Genomic DNA, 24,952 nt, shown 5'->3' on the forward strand with positions numbered 1-24,952 from the left:
GTATTTGTCTTTCTGTCTGGCTTATTTCATTTAGCATAATGTCCTCAAAGTCTATCTGTAATGTTACAAACGGCAGGATTCCCGTCTTTTTTGTGGCTGAATACTACTCCATTGTATATACACACCACATCTTTATCCATGCATCCCTTAATGGACACGTGGGTTGCTTCCATGTCTTGCTGATTATTAATGATGCTGCAGTGAATATGGGAGTACAGGTATCTCATTGAGATCCTGTTTCTATTCCTTTGGATAAATACCCAGGAGTGGAATTGCTAGATCAAATGGAAATTCTGTTTTTCTTGTTTTGAGGAACCTCCGTACTGTTCTCCACAGTGACTGCACCAGTTTACATTCCCATCAACAGTGCAGGGGGTTCCCTTCTCCTCACGTTCTTGCCAGCATTTGTCATCTCAGTCCTTTTTAGGGTCATAACTTTTTTTATGCTGAAATGAAGCCCATGCAGTTAGCTCGTCCAAACTTTTCATTTTACCCACAAAGAAATGGGTTTTTAGAGAGTGATGTAAATTTCCCAGGATTTCACAGGTGGGTCTCCACCTTTTGTCTATGGGAGAGTTGGATAATTTGGTCTGTTTTTGAGGGAATACCATCAACCTCCCATGTTCGGGGGTGGGAGGGTTGCTTGTTAACAACTGCCTCACCCCGTGCAAGGCTGTGGATATACACCTGGTCACTGAACTGCACCCAGACTTCCCATTCAGCCAGTCCGAGGCAGGCAGCTCAACCAGACACTGTATCGTTCATGGGCTTGTGAGAGGACTGATCTTCACAAATGATGACTAGTGGGATGCTCATCTTTTGAGACGATCGTGGTCTCCCCAGTGAGATTTTCTCGGTTCAGATCCCAGCTAAGCCATTTATAAGTGGTTTGTCCTTGGATGAAACAGTTTCAGTTTTCCCCTCTGAAACATGGGGATAGAAAACAGTGCTCACTTTGAATAGGATTTCTGTGAGGATAAACATGTTTATTCATGTGTGGAACGTAGAATAAGGCCTGGCAGAGAGCAAGTATGCCATACGTTCTGGCTGTAAAGAGTCACTGCTGTTTTCTTTGATCCATTTGGATCTTATCTTTGGATTTAGCCAGAGGAGTGAGACGCTTTGTACCAACGTCGTGTTGCGTTCTCCTTCCAGAAAATTCCTTCAATACGTGTATAGGTATTGTCCATCATCAGCAGCAGCCCTGGGAATCAGAGGAAATCTGTCAAGAACGCTGTTGAGGAAACTATTCTCTGCATTGTCACCTTGCTGAGGAAGCCGGCAGAAATTTCTCTCAGCTCTCTGCCTTGGAAAGATTATTCCCTTCTTGAGGGTATATTTGCTTCTGATCTTCAGGACAGCTTGAAGCATAGAGAGCTTCAGATAGAGCAGGGATCAGCAAACTTCTTTGCTAAAGGACCAGTTCCTGATTATTTGGGGCTTCACAGGCCAGAGAGTCTCTGTTGCAGCCACAGGCAGTATGTAAACAAGTTGGACACGGCTGTGTTCCAATAAAACTTTATTTACAAAACACGGCTTCGGGCCAGCCCCTGATGTGGATATCATGTTTTACTGTATTTCTCCCTACAGTGCTGACTACCAGAAAAGCTTGAGGCATGCTCTGGCAAGTATGTTGGCGTGGACTTTGTGGACTGACATCACCCGTTTGCCAGTTTTCCTACATCTACTGTCCATTTGTCTTGGTTCCAGCTCCCATTCTTAATTTCTCTTGGCCTTTCCCCTGACTGCATCTATCTCTAGGTTGCATGAGATTTTATATTTTTATAGGATGGAACTGTCAGTAAATACATCAGTTATATCTAATTAACTTAGGAACCGGGGCTCTAGAAACCACTCTGACTCAGAGTTCACCAGATGTGGTTAAACAGCGATGCAGCCTCCACGCAGCGACGTGAGTGCCGCCGGCCGCCCGCGAGCTGCCTGCAGGCCCCGAGGTACCCCAGAGGCCGAGCGCAAGGGGCAGGGGCTCCTGGTAGCCACAGTCTCCTTCTCTCCTCTCATTGTTGTCGAGTTTCTTTTAAATGAAAACAGACTCTTTGGTTTGCAAGCCTAAAGCTGGCAGGAAGACAGATGACTTTTTTTTTTTACAGTATCAGACACGCGGTTTCCTGTCTCTGTTTAAGTTGCTAGCAGATCATCTCAGCCAGCTGGGTCCCCGTGGACCTGTGTGACCTTAATCCTGTCGCTTCCCGCCACCCAGCAGACCCACTCTGGGTGTGGACCACGCGCCTTGCGCGCTCTGTGGACGCGTCTTGGTTTGTGAGGCAGGGAGCGCTGGGACGTGCTGCCTCCTTCCTCTCCAGTCCCACTTTGCGTTCCTTCTGCTCCAGCATGCAGGGGCTGGTTCCGTGGGGAAGTGCTGAGTTTCTGCCGGTAAAGCAGCAGCAGCAGAATGCTGGTGCCGGGCGGCCCTGGGTGTGCTGCTGCCCGTGAGCGCGCCCTCGCCACTCAAAATAGCCGGCTCGCCAGCTGGGCCTTTTTGTTTCAAGGAAAACAAAGCAGATTTACTTTCTGGTCTCAAAGCAAAAGGAAAAATATAAGTGTGGAAACCCGGTGGAGAAAAGTTGTTAGATGAGAAAGACAATTATGGATTGAAGTTCCACGTCTCGTTCCTGGGAAAAGAAATCAGTTATTTGAGGTGATGACTCAGTGCTGAAGGAGTCTTGGGTCATGAATGACTTAGAAGCAACCCCCCCCCCCCCCCGAATCCCCGAGTACAGCCCTTGTCTGGTGAAGGAGATGATAAAGATCGTACGTGCCGGAGGGTACGGTGACTCAGTCCAGTGAGGCTTAGCGTGTATTTGAAGTGTCTTTAGGCAAAGCAACTGGCTTCTGTAGGTTTTTTTTCCCTTTTCCCTAAGCAGCAAAGTAAACAAAGATGCTTTGAGGCCATGTGTGGTTGCCGGCTGTGAATATTTCTACCCTGGAGCCTCATTCTGACGTGAATCACAGCCGAGTGGAATCCATTAAGGACACAGTCTGTCTCGAATCCCAGCCCCTGGATGTGAGTGACCAGTGAGATGCTTGGGCCAGTGGGGCTGGCCTTGTTACAAGTCTCTCCTCTCACAGCCGCCGCCTCGTGTTCTGTAAACAACACACAGATGGGTGACGGTGAAAAGGGTCCAGGAGACTGTTTGCTCCTTTCCAAGTACCCCAATGTCCCACCAGTGGAAAAACACTGGAGTTAGCTAGCCACTGGGAAACTGACCCTCATTTCCGCCCGTTCTGAACCCCAGAGGCTGTATTTACCTCTAGTTGGACATCTGGCTGACTGGTTTTTTGGAAAACCTTTTCTGATCCTCAAATAACTCTTGCTCGTTGCTAATTATGTAAAATTTCAATGTTCACAGCAATAATTATGCCTTACAAAAGCTAATATTAACTTTTAAAGAAACAATACATATTTGCTTCTCTACTTTAAAAAATATATATACACCTCTGTCGCTGGCTCCAGTGTCAGGAACAATGGATCCTACAAGCAGTGATTAAAATTCTTTTCACAACTTCTTTTTTTCTGGGGTTGTATCCTAGCCTCCTGTCAGGCTGAGGTCGGTCTCGGCCTTGGCTACACATTGGAAACACCTGAGAAGCTTTAAAAAAATGACTCATTAACTGGGTCTTAGCCCTGCAGTTTCGGACTTAATTGGTCTGGGGCCTGGTGTCAGGATTAAAACAAAAAACAAAAAACCCAGCTCACCAAGATATTCTAATATGCAGCCAGTGTTGGAAACCACTGAATTCAAGACAGTTTGTTCTGCCAAAGGGATTTATATTTTTCATCCTGTTCCCCATATAACCTGAAAGAGGATGGGGACAATTAGAGTGGCAGCCACCACAGGAAGTGGCCAGATTCAGCCCTTGAGGCTGGAGGAGCAGAAGAACAGCAGGCCGCACACCTGGGTCACCCCTCCCCTGGGAACAGCAGGACGCCTTTACGGAGGCTATCACCAAGCTCACCACACTCCACAAGCAAGCACTTCAGAACGAGGCCTGGGTGGGCACCTCAGAACCGGTGAGATGACACATTCCGGGCAGGTCCATCTGCAGCCCTGAGGAGAGACGGCAGGGGTGGGGGCCGAAAACCAGCCAGAGCGTGCTTCAGGCGGAGCCAGGGGGAAGGCAGGGGGTGGCGGTGTTTTGGTAACGAGACAGGCGTTGGTAATGTGCACAATTGATGTGCTTTTCTAAAGCCTTCTGGCCTCCCTGTTGGAGAAGATAGTGGGGTCACTCCAGCCCCGTCTCTCTACCTTCAGGTTTCCCGAAAACGCGAAGGGCCCTGAGACAGGGTAGATGATACGGCCCAGACCGTTCTTTTCCAGCCAAGGAACAGAATGAGAGAATCGGGGCAGCAGCGGGGAAGGGGGCCTACACCCAGCCCAGGCTGAGTGAGCGCCCGGAGGACTCTCGCCTGGACAAGGCGGTGAGGAGATCCTGCTCCAGAACGCGCGGTCAGCCCGTGGAGGAAAGACGGTCATGAGAGGTGTCCGTGTCGCGGGCAGAGCCTGGCTCTGTCTCCTGCGGGAGGGACGAGCAGCACAGGGGCAGGAATGCTCCCGGCGGGGACGACCCGGGCTCTGCCTGCCTGAAATGACCACTTGGGAAACTAAGCCAAACACACGTATGAGACGAGGCCTGTCAGTTCACACAGGTGATGGCAGGTAAGCAGCGTATCAGAAAGCGGGCTTCGCATCTGCATCAGAAAGCGGGTTCAGAGGTGAGTTCAGGTCATTCTGAAATTGGGGAGCTGGTGAAGAGAGTGAAAAGGAGGCAAGAGCATACAGGCCAGGAGTTGTCTCCACGCCTTGCTGAGAGCGGCGGGCGTCCTGCGCTACTGCATTCCACGTGGTAGAGCTGGGTCTGGTGAAACGTCAGAGAATCTTGAGGAACAAGAATGATTTCGGAGGACAGATCACTTTATACTCAGAAAAAGGACCCAGTGTATATGGGGTGCCTGCTTCTTGCTGGGCGGGCAGATTTTAGGGTCTGATAAATGTGAGTGTGATAAATAGGTCTTTTCAGGAGTGACTGAAGAAAATAGAGATTTTGAGCCTGAAAAAGATGATTTAGGGAAATGGGCTAAATGCCCAGCAACAGTTTGAGAACTCCTATCCCACAGAAGAGGGAGTCATTGTGTCATCTTTTGCTTCAGAGAATAGCAGGAAAGCTGGTAAGTGGGCTTATGGGAAGCCCATGCCTGATTATAAAGAATGTGTTTTAGAATAACCCAGTGTTAAGACTTTCTCCTAAGATGTCTGTCAGGGTGTAGAGTATGGGGTGATTCACAGAGGAATGAAGTCCTGCTGTGGTTACCTTTATGGCAGGTTTCCTCTGCACCTCTCAGGAGTGTTCTGAAGAGGTGTCATCCTGAAGTAGACTGCCTGAAAGGCCCTTTTCGGGGGAGAGAGGAAGGGAAGAAGTAAATAATGGAGACTGTGGAGTGGGATGTGAGGAGGGAGGCAAAAGCTTACTTTTGAAATATGTACAGTTAGAAGAAAACAATCACATGGGCTGGAGAGAATTCCATCATTTGGGGAAAAAGTATTCTCGAAGTCTGTCTAGCGTCACACAGTGCTGTCCACGTGCTGGAAGTTTAATTAAGCCCTGCATGAGCTCCTGGCCTTCTGTTGTTTAATTTAGGTGGTTTTTTACTATTTGGCTGAATTTGTTTACTTTTTCTTGAGATGATGGATAGGGAATTATCTGTCTCTCTCTCTGCACTCCCCCTGCAGTTTTTCTACTAGAACGTTCTCATGGGCCATTTTCTCAGTGGCTGGCAGAGTATGGTTGTCCTAGGGCTTTGCCAACAAGTCCTGTCTGTGGCAGACTCCCAAGGGATGTTCACTGTAGCTGCTACTGCTGCTAAGTCACTTCAGTCGTGTCCGACTCTGTGCGACCCGGTAGATGGCAGCCCACCAGGCTCCCCCATCCCTGGGATTCTCCAGGCAAGAACACTGGAGTGGGTTGCCATTTTCTTCTCCAGTGCATGAAAGGGAAAAGTGAAAGTGAAGTCGCTCAGTCGTGTCCGACTCTTAGTGACCCCCTGGACTGCAGCCTGCCAGGATCCTCCATCCATGGGATTTTCCAGGCAAGAGTACTGGAGTGGGGTGCCATTGCCTTCTCCGGTTCGCTGAAGCAGTGCTTCTCAAGCTGGACTGTGTAAGTGAGTCTCATAGAGGACTGTCATGCGCAGGTCTGCTGCTGCAGTGGAGCACAGGGCTGAGGTGCTGAGTTTCCGTAAGTCCCCAGGTAGTGCCTGCTGACTGCACTGGTCTGAGGGCATACACTGAATAGCAGCGTTCCAGGAGATTCTTTTTGTACCATGCCGTCAGTATTTTTAAAGATGAGAAAATATACAAAATTTTGGAACTCCCAAGTTAGAAAGTATGTATATATAGTAACTCCCGGATTAGAAAGTATATATGTAGTATGATGGATGAGGGTGTAAGGGAGAGATGGGGCAAGAACAGAGGAAAGCTAACAGAATGTGGATGTCGCAGAATAAGGAGGCAGTTTGCTTTGCTTTTTACAAGGGCCTGTATATTTTCCTCTAGGGATCCGTGTCCTCTAGGGCCCAGGGCTGTGACTCAGTAATGCTTCCCTTGTATGTTGAGTGAGCACACTTGGAACTTAGCCAGTAAATGTTTACGGGATGTGGGCACCTTTTGTTCACTTTCAACATCTTCTTTATTATAACTGGGTCCAGCATCACTAGATATGTGGTAAAACTGAGTTTTGCCTCTGGGAAAACAGAATTCAAACCAGACAGACAAAAAGCACCTGCCTCTCTTCTCTTAGTATATCCAGACTGACTCCCTCCATAGCCTTCTACTTGCTTTTTTTTTTTTTTTAATTGAGGTATGGTTGATTTACAGTACTGTGGGTGTTTGAGGTGTGCAGCAGAGTGGCTCAGTTATATATACATATATACACACACATACATTCTTTTCCATTGTAGATTATTACAAGGTATTGAATATAGTTCCCTGTGCTATATGGTCCTTAATTGTTTACCTGTTTTATATATAGTATCAATTGTTTGTACCTACTAATCCTATATTCCTAATTTATCCCTCTCCCACACTTTCCCCTTTGGTAACTGTAAGTTTATTTTTGAAGTCTTGGAGCCTGTTCCTATTTTGTTAATTTGTTCATTTGTATCAGTTTTTAGATTCTACCTGAAGTGATATCATATAAAATTTGTCTTTCTCTGTCTAACTTGTTTCACTTAGTATGATCACCTCCAGGTCTACCCGTATTGCTGCAAATGGCATTATTTCATTCTTTTTAATGGCTGAGTAATATTCTATTACACACACACACACACACACACACACACACACACACACACACATATATACGGCATGTCTTCTTTTATTGTTCATCTGTTGATGGACATTGTGGTGGCTTCCATGTCTTGCCTATTGTAAACAGTGCTGCAGTGAACATGGGACAACATATTTCTCCAGATACATGCCTAGGAGTGGGATTGCCCGATTGTATGGTAGCTTTGTTTTTAAGAAACCTCCATACTGTCCTCCATAGTAGCTGTTACCAATTTACATTCCCACCAACAACAGTGTAGGATGGTTCCCTTTTCTCCACGTCCTCTCCAGCATTTATTGTTTGTAGATTTTTTTGATAGTGGCCATTCTGATCAATGGGAGGTGGTACGTCATTGTAGTTTTGATTCGCTTTTCTTTAATAATTAAAATACTGATCATCTTTTCATGTGCATTTTGGCTATACATATGTCTTCTTTGGAGATATGTCTATTTAGCTCATTTTTTTTTTTTTTAGAATTAAAAAAAAATCATTTATTTTTGGGAGTCCCAATCCCTGTGCTGGGTCTTCTCTAGTTGGGGTGCATAGGCTTCTCTCATTGCAGAGAACTGGCTCCAGGACACGTGGGCTTCCACAGTTGCGGCTCTGGGGCTCCAGAGCACAGGCTCTGTAGTTGTGGCATGCAGGCTTAGTTCCGCGGGCTGTGGGATCGTCCTGTGTCAGGTTGAACCCGTATTCCCTGCATCGGCAGATGGATTTTTTTACCACTGAGCTACCAGAAACACCCCCGCCTGCTTTTTTGATTTTTTTTTTTAATATTGAGCTGCACGAGCTCTTTGCATATTTTAGAGATTAATCCCTTGTGGGTCTCTTCATTTGCAGACCTTTTCTCCCGTTCTTGGGTTGTCTTTTTGTTTCTTTTGCTGTGCAAAAGCTTCAGAATCCCAAGTTCTTAAAAACCAACATCTACCATGCTGCTTCCTCTAAATATACAGAATAATAACTGTCAGGTTTTGGTTTTGGTTTTTTCTTTCCATGCTGCATGGCTTGTGGGATCTTAATTTCTCAACCAGGGATAGAACCCGGACCCTTGCCAATGAAAGCACAGAGTCCCAAACACTGGACTGCCATTGTAGAACCTACTTTGATTATTCTTAGGGGTTTCTATTGCCTGATAAAATATTACTAGTTTAAGTCTAGAACTTTTTTTTCTAGACTTCTATTGACAATTTTTTCTTCAAATTGTCAATAACAGCAACTTGTAAGTGTGTATTAAGAAAATCATGAAATCGAATCTCAGCTCAATGTAGTGTCTGGTTTAGAGGCAAAGAAGTAACATGAAAAGTACAATACCTTCCTTAGATTGTAGACTTGGAAAGCTCAAGAGAAGTTTCCTTCCAAGGGCCGCAAGGAGTTCAGGATTTGAAATTCAGTCACTGTTGGGTAATGTCCTGCACAAAAAGTGACCTTAAACCCCAGGCAGCAAACACAGCGGGGCAGAGAGATGATTTGGGGATATACAGGAGACTTGGGATAAAAATTCTCAAATAAGCCGTTTTAACAAAATGTACTTTGTATTGGTCTCTTTGGAAATAATAGGGTTTTTGGACTGAATGAAGAGTGCTTTTAATATTGTGAGCTTGTCTTCCTGATGCCAATCATCCCTTACATAAAACTGTATCATCAGAAAGGCAGTTACCTGTCAGTGGCTCTGTCCATACAGTAGATGAGCAAGCCCAGTGACATCTGGAGACTGAACAACGCTGATCAGGTGTAAAGGACCAGGTGAGATGAGCCTATCTGGGTCGACTTTCTTACCCGGCATGGCACATTCCACCATTCTGCCTCCCAGTGCTGGTTGCTTGGGATGTAAGTCATGTTGAGTAGAAATAGCTCTAGTTGGCCTCAGTGCCTGAACCATTTTTCAAAGGATTGCATTTGAAATATCCCCATTAGAATAAGGTTTGCTGAAGATTGTTGGTATGTATTCCTTATGGAGGCCTTTTGCTTTATCATATACTTTCTCTGTATCTACCGAATGGATCATACATTTTTTTTCTCCTTTAAATTATTAGTGTGGTCAGTAATAGGAGTTGTTTTATTTGCATATTTGTTTTTAATTTAAAATAATACTTTTATAGCTTTGGCTGGATTTGGATTGCTAACATTTTTATTATTGGTGCTAGTGGTAAAGAACATGAATGTCAACGCAGGAGACATAAGAGACAAGGGTTTGATCCCTGGGTCAGGAAGATCCCCTGGAGCAGGGCATGGCAACTCACGCCAGTTATTCTTGCCTGGAGAATCCCATGGACGAGGAGCTTGGCAGGCCATAGGGTCGCAAAGAGGCAGACACGACTGAAGCAACTTAGCACCGCTCAACACACCATTTTTATTTAGAATTCGTTTTTCAAATCGTAGTATGTGAGAGAGATTGTTCTGTAATTTTCATATATTCTCTTTGGTTTTGGTTGTCCTGTTTTCAAAGAATGAGACACAGTGCTTTTCCTATTTACTGAATTTGGGTGACATTGAAATGACCTGTCCTTGGAAGCTTGGTGGCTCTCAGCTTCATCTGAGATGGGTGTATATTAGGGGCTTTGAGGGGAGCATTGTTGCTCGCATGTTTTTGGATACTTTCTTCCTGTTTCTACTGGGAAAACGAAGCTTTCAGATAAGCGGAGAGAATGCAGCAATGAGCCCCTGTGTACCCTCCCCTTGTATTTACCTCCTTCTCATCCCCGTGTGTATTTGGGGGTGGGGGTGTATTACAGTCACAGTTCAGCTTCCCCAAAGCAGTGAGGGCGTTGCTGACCCAGTCAAGGACCACCATGGCCCTCAGTTGTTTTGACTGTTCCGTGTGTCTCTTGCTTTTTGTGACTTTGACTTTAAACAGGTGGACCATTGATTTCATAGAGGCACATTCCGGATATATCTGATGGTTCCCCACTTGTTTAGACAATGGTCAAACATTTCTACAAGAAGTCCGCTGGCATTTTTATTGTAGGAAGTTTAGGGGGTTGGCAATTCTGCAAAAAACAAACTCTGACATGTGCATCCAGTCATTGGTACTAAGAAATTTGACAGTGAATCATGGGCTTTAAAAAAGATTCAAAATTACAGTTATAATCTAGGAAGATTTTTAACTACTCAATTACTTTAATGTTTGTAAGACTATTCAAGTTTTTATTGGCTCAGTTTTAGTAAATTACACGTATTAATTTTTAGGACATTGACCAGTATTGTTTAAGTTTTCAAACTTATTGGCAAAAAGCTTTTCCACTGCCTGAGATTCTGTGTCCTCCAGGCCTCTGTCTGCCCTTCGCTGTGCGTCAGTGTCACCGAGGTTCACCTGCTGTGTTGGTCACTGCAGCAGAGTCTATCCAGAGTGTTGCTGATCCCTTCTGTGTCTTTGTTTTCCATTCCTCTGATTTCAGTGTTTCTCTTTACTCTCTTTCCTTCTCTTTGACTGTATAGTCAGTCGGGTCCTTTCTCTAAAAGTTCATGTTGAACCCTCTGTTGGCCAAAAATCCTGGGAGCTATCATCAGCATCCCTCTTGAGGGACACTCCGCCTGCAGCTGGCCACTGCCTGCCACTCCAGCCTCCACTGTACACACAGGATCCCCGTGCGCCTGTCTAGGAAGTGACCTGCCACGCCAGCCTCTGCTGTACACACAGGATCCCCACGCGTGTGTCTAGGAAGTGACCTGCCACGCCAGCCTCCTCTGTACACACAGGATCCCCTTGTGTCTAGGAAGTGACCTGCCACGCCAGCTTCTGCTGTACGCACAGGATCCCCATGTGTCTAGGAAGTGACCTGCCATGCCAGCCTCCGCTGTACACACAGGATCCCCATGCATATGTCTAGGAAGTGACCTGCCACGCCAGCTTCTGCTGTACACACAGGATCCCCATGCGTGTGTCTAGGAAGTGACCTGCCACGCCAGCCTCTGCTGTACACACAGGATCCCCGTGTACATGTCTGGGAAATGAGACCTGATTCAGACCTAGCAGCGTGGCTACAGGACTTCAAAATAGTCCACATGAAACCAGTGCTTGGCATTTAGTAGGTTCTCAGTAAATGAAAGCTGTAGTTTTAAATATCGCCATTAACCCAGTGGCTTTAGACAGGAAATTCTCCCTTCCCCCCAGCCTCTCTCTCTCGAGCACAGCTTCCTTGTTTGGCTCTCAGCCAGTTGCGTATATATCCTGTTGCTTTAGATGAACATGTTGGCATGTGAAAGTCTCTGTGGTTAGGTGTCACTGCCGGCTTCAAGAAGCTCTGTGGTTGTCTTGCCGTGTTCACCAGTGCACCGAGGCGTATAGACAGCGAGCATCTGATAGCCCTTTCTGTTGCTTGGGTCACTTCGTGCCTTGGTAAATTTCTGCCCAGACTGCTTCACTGAGTCAGAGGAATTGCAGAGCCAATTCAACTAGTGAAGTAAGCACACATCTCTCACAGTTAGCTCTGTTGATTTGGTTTTTATCAAGATGCATTAAACAATCCTTGACCTTAATTTAATGTCTTTTTCTCTATGTGATTTTTTTGAAGAAAAAATAAATTATAGAGATTCAGTGTTAAGTTCCTTTTGGCAAGCAGCGATGGATTTGGGCCTCACAGAGGACTTGAAGGAGCTTGGGAGTGACCTCTTTTCATTGTGGTGTGTGTGTGCGGGATTAGGCCAGTTGTTTACTTTTAAATTACTCGGGAAGAACCTATACCAAGGAATTTCCCCTTGAGGTTTTCTGCCAGTTTGTATGTTTTTAGGGCATACTAACATTTATCTTTGACGTTTGTCCTTAAAAAATATTTATTTATCAAGATTCTGACATTTGCAAATGGCTGTTTATTTGCAGCTCACTTGGGCTCCTGTATGTGGGACACATTTGGTTGGAAATTTTGGGAATTACTAAACAGCCTGCTGGGGCCATTGCTGGGGAGACAGCTTGGTGGTGTGGCGAGAACACGCGCTCTGGAGCCATCAGACCTGAAGGAAATGGGACCCCTCAGTTCCTCCCCTCCCCACCCCCACGCTCTCTCTGCCTTCCCTCCTTTCCACCTGCCCCTCCCTTCCCTCTCGTAGCCCCTCTGTAAACTAGGCAGTGAACAGAAGGCTGCTGGGGGAGTAAAGTGAGATGCTGCTGATACAGTGAGGGACCCGGGACTCAGCTCAGTAAAGCCCATGAGGGGTTGGTTACCTCCAGCGTTCCTCACAGAGTTCAGAGCAGGGTTTCCCATCCTTTCCCACTGCAGAGCTCCCCTCACAAGGGCAGAATCTACCCTTGTCCCTGGGGCGTACAACACACCACCCCAGGAGGACCACTCCGGCACCACTTCTCCCTTACTCAGTTCCTGCAGAAACAGAGGCGTCTGGAAGTTTCCACTCCAGGAAACCCGGGCAGGGAGACCAGCACTCGATGCCTTCTCTCTGGTGCTGTGCGCGCCATGCACGCTGGGACGCCTAGCAAAGCCTGCGGATCTCTTCACAGTGATGTCTTTAAATGCCTAAAACAGCACACACGGGAATTCAAAGAAAATCCAACCTAGAGTCATACAATTAAACCATACAAATGATTTAAGAAATCTGTGCTATAGTAATCTTTGCTTCTTCTATAGTAATGGTTTAAGTAACAAGATCTAGCATCAGATGGAACAAACTGAAATGGCTAAGTGCTGAATATAAAGGATTCGTTGAGGCCTCTGCAAGAAATGTTAACACAGCATGAAATTATCTGTGGTTTCTCTTGGTGACAAAGTCATGGCATGGCTCATGCTGGGAAATGTGAAATTTTAGTTAAAGATTAGAGAAAATAAAAAGGTGTCATTTTGCCCATGTAAGCTTCCAGGCCCACTGAATTCTGTCTCTGGAGCCCAGGCTGAGTCACCTCTGTGTGCGCCTGGGAGGCGTCCCCTCCTTTGTAGGAACCCCAGAACTCGGTGTGGCCACCGTTGTCCCTTGTTGCAACAGGGGAGTGTAAAGTGAACCTCAGGTTCTGAGCACTGGTTACTTGTGTGTCCAAGAGATGGGTGATGGAGAGTACTGATCCTTGATCTCGGGTGTCCTCGGCCTGCAACAGCTTGGAGCGGGGCTTGGGTTCCCATTCAGAGACTGGGGCTGGGTTGCAGCGGTGGAAGTACCGGATCATAGCCACTAGGTCAGTGGTCACTGACAAGGGCCCTGGCCCTTCTGCTCTGCAGAAAAGAACTTCCACGGAGATGGAACGTAGTGAAGCAAGTAAAGTGTTTTATTAGCAGGAAAGAGTATGGTATGCGTGGATAGACACACAGGCAGACTCAGAGGGAGAGTCCCTGAGTCGCATCCTCATGGCAGTTTAAATCACTTATATGGGGCGTTTTTTTCCGGTTTTCCTTTGGCCAGTCATTTTGATTTGCCTGGTTCACAGTCTGTGTTTGGTATATCTCAGGATCCTCCCAAGTGTGCGCACACATCTCTTAGCCAAGATGGATCCTACCGAAGAGGCCTCTGGGTAGAGCATCCCAAGACATTGTTCCCTCTCCAGCCTGCAGGGAGCTTTTCTGTGCATGTGTGGTCGGGGAGGTTTCCTGACTTCCGGAATGAGAAGTATGTGGTTTGAGCGGGGGCCCAGCCTTCTCCCTTAATTGTCCTGCTATTCTTGTCTCGGAGTTTTAGTCAATAGAGAATGAATTTCCAGTTGCTTTATCCTGCAGGGGGGCCCATCTGCCTCCTCCCTCAGTAGTTCAGCAATTATGTCTTGAGTTCTGTACAAGCTGTGTCCTGTGATGATGGGTTCTGAGAGAAGAAAGCAAAAAGGTTTAAGGTTCTTCCTTGTGTAAGACTTCTGATTCCCAGACAGGAGAGAGATGCACAGTGGCAGGAACATTGGTTCTTCGTTAAGAACCGAGGGGAGCAGTCTACACACCCAAATGTGCCCCTTTGGACGCCCCGGGATCACTTAGTGGACGGCCTGCAGTCACTTAGGCCAGCCCCAAGTGAAGACAGCCACTTCATCCAATTGAGCGCTTGTATAAAGGCATTCTTAATTGGCTCCCAGTGATGTGAAGTTTAGAGACAGCATGGCATGGGGTTACGAGCGGGCGTCTCTAATCAGAGTTTGAGAATCTACAGAATGGGGTTTATAATAATAGCAGTATCTATCTCATGGGGTTTTCTGTCCACTAAATATAAATATTATATAAAACTCTTGGCACACAGAGAAGTATATACTTTGTATTCAGTTTACTCTTCTATGTGTAATTGGGGGTTGGCAGGAAGAAATACTCCCTGCTGGTCCCTGAGTAAAGGAGAAGTTGATTGTACCCGCTATACCCACAGCTGCTGGTTTCTCTAGGAGCAACTCAGGGGTTAACTCTGAGAGGGTGTGGGTGGCTTCTGTTTAGATAAAGCCACATCCCAGAGCTTCCTTTCAGCCTGATTTGCTATTGTTAGGGTTTTTCACCACCTCTTTGAAGTTTCAAGACTGACAGATGTTAATAGATAATTCCCTCCCCACCAAATTTTTATGTGTAGGTTTTCAAAACGAAATCACAGGAAATTTGAGGGGAAGGTAACATTTGGTTTCTGATATTGAAAGGGGGGTTTCTAGAGTCTTCTTTAATCGGTAAATTTCAGATTTCTGTTTCTGTGTTTCCTTTAACCTGAAAAAGACTAGAAATCAGCAAGGAATATTCTTTTTCATAAATGGACAGGAATTGGAAAATAAAATTATCAGTGATACATGAACAGTTCATCTGGATGTTTGACCGCCTTTAATGAATTGGACACACAGCTAAATAATTATGCAATTAATATTTAGAAATTTTTCATTGAGTTGTTTTCTCATCCATAAAAGAATATTCACATTGGAGCAACATGATGGCTCTTTAGATTTCCCCGGTGCATTGCAGGTTGTTAAAATAGCACCAGTAGAAGGGGGGCAAGCAGACTTTTTCTGTAAAGGGCCAGGTAGTAGATGTTTTAGGGCCAGAAGTGATCTCTGTTGTATGAACTACTTAGTGTCTTTTTTTTTAATTTAAACAGTCCTTTAAAAATGGAAAATCCATCCCTCTTGAGGCTGAACAAGAGCATCCCCTGTACCCTGGGGCCATAGTTTGCTGACCCCTGCTGAACAGCGTGGAGAATGAGAGGGAGTTTTTTAAATTGAAGTCTAGTTGATTTACAGTGTTAATTTCTGCTGTACAGCAAATTAACTCAGTTATGCTGGGAGGGATTGGGGGCAGGAGGAGAAGGGGACGACAGAGGATGAGATGGCTGGATGGCATCACCAGCTCGATGGGCGTGAGTTTGAGTGAACTCCGGGAGTTGGTGAGGGAGGCCTGGCGTGCTACAATTCATAGGGTCGCAAAGAGTCGGACATGACTGAGCGACTGAACTGAACTGAACACATATATACGTACATTCCAATATGTATATATAAAGGAATATATATATACATATATACATTCCCTTTTTCATATTCTTTTCCATTATGGTTTATCATAGGGTATTAAAATAGTTTCCTGTGCTAAATAGTAGGACTTTGTTATTTATCCATCGTATACATACTAGTTTACACCTGCTAACCCCAAACTCCCAATCCATCCCTCCCCCAACCCTCTCCCTCGGGCAAGCACAAGTCTGTCTGTTACGTCTGTGATTCTGTTTGTTTCATAGATAAGTTCATTTGTGCAATATTTCAGATTCCATATGTAAGTGATAACATATTGTATTTGTCTGTCTGAGTTTACTTAGTGTGATCATCTCTAGCTCCATCCATGTTGCTGCAAAAATGGCATTTTGTTCTTTTTTATGGTTGAGTCGTATTCTGTTGTCTATATGTACCACATCTTCTTTATCCAAGAAGGGAGGGACTTTGTCTCATTAATCATTCATCCAGCTTCTACCCTGCACCAGCTGCTTAGTAGAGTGTGGTGATCAGGACCTCTAGATTTACCCCTGTAGAACTTACTTTCTCATGGGAGGAACAAGCAGAGAATTAAACACATTTATTTATAAGACATCTTATGTTGTTACAGACAGGTGTCCACTTGAAGAAAACATTCCCATTGGATAGTCCAGATAGTAGAGGTGGAGTTACAGGGGAGGAATGTTATTTTCTGCAGCATCTGCTGCGGTGTCTGATGCTGATACTGCATCAGTATCATTTTATCTGTCCCCTCAGTCTTGATCTCGAGGCTCATTCTTTGCTGGGTAACAGGGACCATCCATATCTCCACAAGAGTTTCTATTTCTCCTGTAGTTCAGTCTTTTCCTGCAACCATTTTGTCCCATCACACTTCAGCCTCTGGTCCCACCTACCCTGGGGTCCCATGCAGCCTGCCAGTGTGAGTAAGAACTTAGGTTTTCAAGATTCAATCACCAAATTTTTCCTTCTTCCTGTTTTTAAAAATTTTATTGAAGTATAGTCAATTTACAATGTTAATTCCGCACAGCAAAGTGACTCAGTTATATATACATATATGTGTGTGTGTTCTTTTTCCTACTGTTCTCCGTTATGGTTTGACACAGGATGTTGACCATAGTTGCCTGGTCTATAGCAGGAGTTTGCTTATCCCGTGTATAACAGTTTGCATCTGCGTAACCCAGACTCGCACCCCAGCCCTCTCCATCCCTTCGTGGTAACCCTGTCTGTTTCCGTGTCTGTGAGTGTGTTTCTGTTTTGTAGGTAGGCTCATTTGTGCCATACTGTAGATTCCACATGTAACTGATGTCATATGTTTGTCTTCGCTTAGTGTGATAACCTCTAGGTCCATCCGTGTATCTGGCAGTGGCATTATTTCATTCTTTCTTATGGCCGAGTAATACTCCATGGTATATATGTACATCTTTATCCATTCATCTGTTGATGGACATTTAGGTTATTTGTATGTCCTGACTATTGTGAATAGAGCCAGCAAAGCATTTTTAAAGGCCAGTGAGGAGGGCCTTGTTCTCAGCTTGTAATCAGCTTGTTCTCAATTCTGATTGGTTGATGGTGAATTTTGATTTCCCAGCTAAGTTTTGAGGGAAGAGTAAAAGACGTTGACTAGATGGCCAGATGGACAAGCACACCCAAGCATCCATGCCTGGAATAAAAACTTACCATACCGTGTCCATTAAAACTGTGCTGATGGTAAATCCCACAGTGCCTGGGGTGTGGACCACTTCTTCCCAGGGCACACCTGCTGACCCGCTCCTTCTCTGTGTTTCCACTTCAGAGTACACCAGCAGTAACCCCGACTTGCTGCTGGTTATCTTCCAAGTGACAGGCGTCAGCCTCCTGCCACCGCTGGGCATCGCCATCGCAGTCATCATCACTTTCTACTGCTACCGCATCCACCGGCAGCAGAAGCTGAGCCCAGCCTGGGACTCGGGCAAGCCGCGCAAGCTGATGGAGTTCAGTGAGCACCTGGCCATCATCCTGGAGGACGACCGCTCCGACATCAGCTCCACCTGCGCCAACAACATCAACCACAACACGGAGCTGCTGCCCATCGAGCTGGACACCCTGGTGGGCAAGGGGCGCTTCGCCGAGGTCTACAAGGCCAAGCTGAAGCAGAACACGTCTGAGCAGTTCGAGACCGTGGCCGTCAAGATCTTCCCCTACGAGGAGTATGCCTCCTGGAAGACGGAGAAGGACATCTTCTCGGACATCAACCTCAAGCACGAGAACATCCTGCAGTTCCTGACGGCCGAGGAGCGCAAGACGGAGCTGGGCAAGCAGTACTGGCTCATCACTGCCTTCCACGCCAAGGGCAACCTGCAGGAGTACCTGACGCGCCACGTCATCAGCTGGGAGGACCTGCGCCGGCTGGGCGGCTCGCTGGCCCGCGGCATCGCGCACCTGCACAGCGACCACACCCTGTGCGGCCGGCCCAAGATGCCCATCGTGCACAGGGACCTCAAGAGCTCCAACATCCTGGTCAAGGGCGACCTCACCTGCTGCCTCTGCGACTTCGGGCTCTCACTGCGGCTGGACCCCACCCTGTCAGTGGATGACCTGGCCAACAGTGGGCAGGTAGGGTGGCCCTGCCCCTCACTGCTGCACCCCTCGCTGCTGCGCCCCTCCGGCTCGCGCTCCTTCCGCCCTGCACTCTGACCTCCCCCAGGGGATCCACTCAGCCCTGGAAGCGCCCTGCTCTCCTGCCAGGGTGCCTCCCACAGCCAGCAGCACTTCTCTCTCTGGCTCTCAGACCCTTCCCAATCTAGCACAGCCATTTTCTCCTTGAGTCAGTCTTCATTTCTCGTCCATTTAGACTTTTTTTCTTTGCTTCAAGCACTGCTAGTATCTCTTTTTCCTTGTACTCAGCCTCTTTCTGCTCTGTACTTTTGGTCCTTATGTTGCCTTTTTTTTTTTTTTTTACCATTTTAGAAGGCAATCTCCTTGAAGTCCAAATCCACATACATTTGGTCACATCCAACACAAGGCCTTGAACAGGCAAAGAGACCAATAAGTATCTACAGAGTGAGTGACTGACTGGGTGAAGGGAGAGTTCTTTTGAAACATCTCACAGATTAAACTGGAAACCTTTTTTGGCTAAGGAGCTATTTGAGACTGACTAACGTTACCACTGGGTGCCCCAGGTGGCACTATGGTAAAGAACCCACCTGCCAATGCAGGAGACAGATAAGACTTGGGTTCAGTCCCTAGGCCAGGAAGGTCCCCTGGAGAAGGAAAAGGCAACCCACGCCAGCATTCTTGCCTAGAGAATCCCATGGACAGAGGAGCCTGGCGGGCTATAGTCCATGGGGTTGCGAGTCAGAGACGACTGAAGCGACTTAGCATGCACACACAGCGTTGTTGTCATCCTTTATAAAAGATGGGCCCCGTGTTTCACACACCAGAAGCTTGGCTGTGACTGAGAGCAAAGTCTTGGGAGCATCGTTGCCTCCTCTGACCAGGCTGAGGGTTGTGCTTTTGGAGCATCTCGTCACTGCTCAGGCAGCCCTCCAGGGGTGCACATCCAGTGAGGAGATGAGCATGTTGAAACTCAGATGAATCAATGTGCCAGGGTGACCAGTCGTGGAGTGACTTATTAAAAAGAAACTTGTCTTCTAATGCATGACAATAAAAAGCATTATTTTGGAGTAACATTATCAACTCACTTGACATTCCCCTGGATCCTTGGGAAGGTAGGACGTCGCTGTTATTTAGTCAGTCTATACAAGCTGCATTATCACACACTCAAATGATTTTTTCCTTAGAAATATTTTTTTCTTTTTTCCTATGTATCACAGTGTTTTCATACTGTCAGATAAAATCACACAGCATGCCTATCAAATTTATAAAATGACCAGATTTGAGCTTGTAGTGTAAATACTTCCGTATAGTTCGACTCAGCAGAGCTTTTATGTAATTATATGACATCCTCGGCACACTAGAACGTACCGGGGGGTGAACAAAGGAGACTAACGCAACCCTCAGGGGACAAAAAGAATCCTGGCAGTTATTATTTTCACCTCGTATCTTGGAGTTTCAAGAATGAAAAGATATTTAATTTGGAAAAACACTGAAAGTGTCCGTCACCAGTGTGGTCTCAGGGTCTCTGCAAGGACGTTACTGCACACGTGGTATGATGATCTTGTGTCCTGAGCCTAGACACAGCAGGTCTGGGCTTTGCCATTTCCTTCTTTTGGCATTTGTTCTTTATATTCTTTCAAGGTTTTTCAGGGAGAGACAACCTATTTTTTAAAAAAATTACATAAGCTCTACCTTTCTACGCAGGTCTCATTATCTTAAAAAGCATCGTGGTTTTTAAAGACCAACAACTACTCACGTAGGGGGCCAAGCGTCAGCTGTATTTTGAAAGCAGACCTGCAGTGGGAGTTGGATGACGGGCCTCCGTGTGTGTTCTTCTTTAGGTGGGAACGGCGAGATACATGGCTCCAGAGGTCCTCGAGTCCAGGATGAATCTGGAGAACGTGGAGTCCTTCAAGCAGACGGATGTCTACTCCATGGCCCTGGTGCTCTGGGAGATGACGTCTCGCTGCAACGCAGTGGGAGGTAGGCGTGGACCACCATCCTGGTGGACCTCCAAATGATGCTGTGCTCATTGCTTCAGCATGAGTTCAGGGATACGGAAGAGCTGTGTGAGATCTGGTAGGACACAGATATTCCAGCATGATGTGGAATCATGCCTTGGTTCTGTAGCTGCAAGCCAGGTTCGGGGCATAAAGCACTTTATCTCCTTTCCTGAAGTATATAATTACTTTTCCCTGGACCCATTTCTCCATTGGTATCTACAGATCTAGCAAGAGAGGAACACTAATATTTATAAGAATTCATTTCTTCTTTGATTCAGAAAATTACCTGATTTTTTAAAAGGTTTTTCAGAATTAAAAGGTCCAGAAAATAGATTTTACTTAAAATTTACTTTTATGGACTTAACTTTCCTTTGCTGGAGAAAACAAGCAGAATGGTTTGACAGATTTGTTTAGGTTTTGAAAAATCTAGAGAAGAGAGGTTATTAAGGAATGTAGCATTCTTCAGGGGTACCGGGGATGTCATGTTTTAGAGGGCATTGTCCCCTCATCTTCCTGGAGATGGGCATGGCTGATGTCCACACCAGTTCATCCTTTTCTGGGCCTCCTCAGAGGTATACAGTGGTTACCGTCAGGATCTGAGGTCTCACCTTAGAAGTGTGTATATCCTAACCTGGTCCTGGTGGGATGCTAAGTCAAGCCAAGCTAACTCCAATTTTATGTTTAACCCTTTGTTTCATAATAATTTTAGACTCACAGAATCATTGCGTGAGTAGTACAGGGAGTTCCCATATGCTCTTCACCCAGCTTCCCCTCCTGCTAACATCTTACCTAAACCAAGTCCCCAGAATTGGGGAACAGGATTCACTCGGGATTCCACATTACCTTGGTGTCCAGGCCACCTCAGTCTCCTTCAACGTGTGATGGTCACTCAGCCTGTTTCTTTCGTGACCTTGGCAAGAATTCAGACCAGTTATTTTATAAACAGTCTCCCACTGTGGGTTACTCTGATGCCTTCCTATGGTCAGACTGGGATCGTGCCTTTCCAGGCAGGAACGCCTCAGAAATAGTGCCATGCCCTCAGCACCGCACACGGCTGGTGTGCCAGCGTGCTTGCTGGCCCGTCTCCTCACACGCTGAAGGCGGCGCCAGCTCTCTCCCGGGGGAGACACTACCTTTTCCATGTGTAATTAATACATATCTTGTGGGAAGGTGCTTTGACCTGTTTCTACTAAACACCTGTTTAATAAGGAGACTAGACCTGTTTTTTAATAATAATTTTACCTGCTGATTTTTAGGGTCAATTAATAGTTCTTGCAGATGATTATTACTGTAACGTTTGCTTAATGGTGATTTTCTATTTTTCTTATCCCTTCTACATATTTTTCATAGATGCTTGGGAAATATCTGTCCTTTCTCTCACCAGTCCTTGTTATTTATTCATTTTACTCTGTGTTTACATGAGTATGGGATTGTGGGTATTTTATTCCGTGGATATTTAATGTTATCAGTATTTGTCACTTAGGTCAGTTTTGGGCACTGGCCAGACTCTCCAGCATTTTGCTCCAGGTGGGTTAGGTTGTCAGCATTGCTGGCTCTGATCATTCCTCCTGCTGAGAACTTCCTTAGCTGACTCTCCAGGATGGGCTAGGCTGGGAGCCTCGCTGTCCCATCACCCACATCCCTGGGTCCCTGCACAGGACATAGCACTTCCTGTCTGGCTAACCCAGTTATTTTCTGGTTTTCTGCATGAGATGTCTTCCCCCACAGTATTTCCAAAAGTAACTGAATTTTTCCTTGCACAGTGAAATTTGTTTAACCAAGTTTCAGTCACTGAGAATCATCTTCTGCTTGAAGCTTTGACAGTTCCAAAATGAATCCTTAGACCAGACCCGTGTGAACCGTGAAAGAGGAGACAATGCCGCTGTCACTGTCAGAGTAAATTCACCTAGATTTCGGTATCTCTCTTGTCCTTTCAAAACGGCTCATCGTTCTATAAACATGCTGGAGCCTGTCTCTGCCGTCCCCTCTGGTAGTGCCACCAGCTTCTTAAGGCCTGATCTGCGCTCCCTGCTTCCACAGTCATCAGGGACTGAAGCCCTTTCCTGTTGATATCTGCTGAGTGTGGAAGAATTCCGGCTAGTGGGGAAGAACCGAGTTCACCAGCTTTTACAAGATCTAAAAACGGATACAGTATAAACAAGTTTTCCCAAGGAAGGAACAGGGTCCTATTTGTTCAGTAATCCTCATAACCTTTAGGATAAGAACAGACGGCTTTGGGGAACCGGAAAAGAGGCCATCCCAGTTCTCATTTTGTTTGATCTTAAGCCCACAGTACGGTTTCTCCCATCAGGCTGCAAAATCAAAGTGATTTGTCTATCCTCACTGTGGCCCAGCAGACAGCCCTTCTCTTGACTAAGTGTGTGAACTCACGTGTTAATAATCCCTTTCTTTTGCCTACTTTTAAAAGTGTTATTATATTTGTGTTTTTTTTTTTTTTTTGCATGTATGTGTGCGTCAAAAACTGTAAAGGCAGATTTTCAGCCTAATCTTAATTTCAGAGACTTTTATATTTAAAGATCTTCTTAGAAGATACATTAAAGTCAGGACCTTTTAAGGGGAGTTAGGATGTGTTGCCTCTTCCCTGTTGTACAAACACAGATTTCCATAAAGAAGCTTGCTGTCCACTGATGAAACAGGCTTTTTTCCCCCCTTTCCTTTTTAAATATTTGCACTTTCAGACACATTTCTTTCTTTACACATAAAATAGGTAATACCACTCTAGTGGATATTAGGCTTTAATTTATACAGAGGGCAGGATATAAAAGGCCTTCCTGAAGCTTAAACTTCTTTGTATAACTTGAAATACAACATAAGAAATTACTATCTTTTTCATGGACAGTCTCATTTCAGAAAAGGAAATGTGGAAAATGCTTACCTCAGTGTGGTGAGTTACAGACTGGTATTTTATTTCACAAAATAGATCCACTGATATTCCCTCCAAGTTATTCTGAGGAGCTGGACATCTGACTGAATGAAGCAGGAGTCTAGGCATCAAGGAACTCTCTTGCAGGGGGAGAATGTGAAACCCCAGCTTTCTTGCCTGGAGAACAGGACCCCATTCTGTTCTCAGGGCTGAGCCCAAATTTTTGGCCTGGAGGCCCAGGCGCTGCCTGCTTTTTTCTGCATTTATCACAGGACTCAGTACTAGACTTTGTCTTGCGCTGTTTACGAGGCCTGGAACACTGAAGGAGACTTTTTTGCAGGCAAGGCAGGGAGCACCAGACTGAGTGCCCAGGTTGGCTAAAGATAGTGTGACAGCAGGGTCAGGCAAAGAGGGTTAGATCAGCTCTTGAGGGAACAGTGAGCCTCAGAAGTGTCTTCTCTGTGCAAGCAGCAGAGAGGGAACATGATCAAGAGAAAGCATGACACTGGAGAAGCCACATTCTTCTCACGTGAGAACATGCAGACATAGTAAGAGCACCCTTTGGAAGCAAGCTGGTCCAGCTCCCTTACCACAAGACATAGATTGTCATAAGTGAAGAAGGTGGTCAAAAATGAAAGGCTTTCTGGTGGAAGTAGGTTTGGTCCAGATGAAGAAGGCCACAAGAAATGATAGCTACCATTACATAAGCAATAGCATTATGGAACAATTCATCCCACTTACCAAGGGTTCTTTGAAGGGTGTGCTGTTACCAGCCCCATTTTACAGGTGGGTAAACTGAGGCTTCAGGAAGTACGATAGTGGAGACAGAAATCAAAGCCCTGTGGTCTGATTCTGGCCCACAGGCCCTAAATGTCCTACTACAGGACTGATAGCTTATTTAGTCTGTGGCAGCTAGGATTACCATTATTATTGTGGAAGGGGTAGTCAGTCCTACTCTGTATAACGGCCTTTGACTTGAAGCCTTTCTGAAAGCACCTGGCGGGAACATGCAGCGGTGGCCTCGCTGCAGCATGTTCCCGGTGGTGGACTTTGTGAGTCTGTTAATGGAATCCCAAAGCTGTTAAATGCTGTAGCGTGTGTACTTCACATGCCTCGGTGCCTCAAAGTCTGAGATAACTTCTTTACCTTTTGTCTCTGAAGATGTATCAATTCATTATTTCTTTCACCCAACCTGTATTTTTTGAGTACCTTCTGTGTGGCAGGCATTATTCAAAATGGTAAGGGTGCAGAGACTCTCAGGAGATGGAAAACTAGAAGGTAGTGAGCTTCCCCCCTTCTCACAAAAACACCAAAATCACAACTAACTGCTGAAAGCCATCAATAACAAAGAAATGGTGGAACCTACCAAAAAAGATATCGTAGGTTCAAAGACAAAGAAGAGCCCATAACAAGACAGTAAGAGGGGTGCAGTTGCGATAAAATCAAATCCAATACCTGCTGGGTGGGAAACCCACAGATTGGAAAGCAATTATATTGTGGAGGTTCTGCCACAGGAATGAACGTTCTGTGCCTTACATCAGGCTCCCCAGCCTGGCGGTCTGTCAACGGGAGGAGGAGCCCCCAGAACATCTGACTTTGAAGGTCAGCAGGGTTTGTTTGCAGAACTGGGGAAAACAGAAGCCCCACTCTTAGAGGGCACACACAGAGTCTTGTGCACAGCAAGACCCAGGGGGAAAAGCAGTGACCTCCTAAGAGCCTGCTGGTATTAGACGGTCTCTTGCAAGGCTGGGGTACAGCTGT

General features: G+C 45.9%; 1 protein-coding gene and 1 long non-coding RNA gene across 2 annotated transcripts in view; one reads left to right on the forward strand and one right to left on the reverse strand.

The window, feature by feature from the left end:
• Positions 1 to 24,952, forward strand: part of TGFBR2 (transforming growth factor beta receptor 2) — a 92,858-nt gene that overhangs the window by 49,406 nt on the left and 18,500 nt on the right. The window contains exons 4-5 of the mRNA XM_086365629.1: positions 17,502 to 18,301; positions 20,146 to 20,287. Coding sequence (XP_086221755.1) covers positions 17,502 to 18,301; positions 20,146 to 20,287 — 942 coding nt within the window. The remainder of the gene's footprint in view (positions 1 to 17,501; positions 18,302 to 20,145; positions 20,288 to 24,952) is intronic.
• LOC147347948 (uncharacterized) lies at positions 10 to 3,835 on the reverse strand. Its single transcript, XR_015150842.1, has 2 exons — positions 3,719 to 3,835; positions 10 to 3,105 (listed from the first exon to the last, which is right to left on the reverse strand). It is a non-coding gene; the product is annotated as an uncharacterized LOC147347948 (long non-coding RNA).

The sequence above is a fragment of the Bos grunniens genome, chromosome 22 (genome assembly GCF_055505025.1).
Source record: "Bos grunniens cultivar Pamir isolate PY7600 chromosome 22, Bosgru_T2T1.0, whole genome shotgun sequence".
Lineage (NCBI taxonomy): Eukaryota > Metazoa > Chordata > Mammalia > Artiodactyla > Bovidae > Bos > Bos grunniens.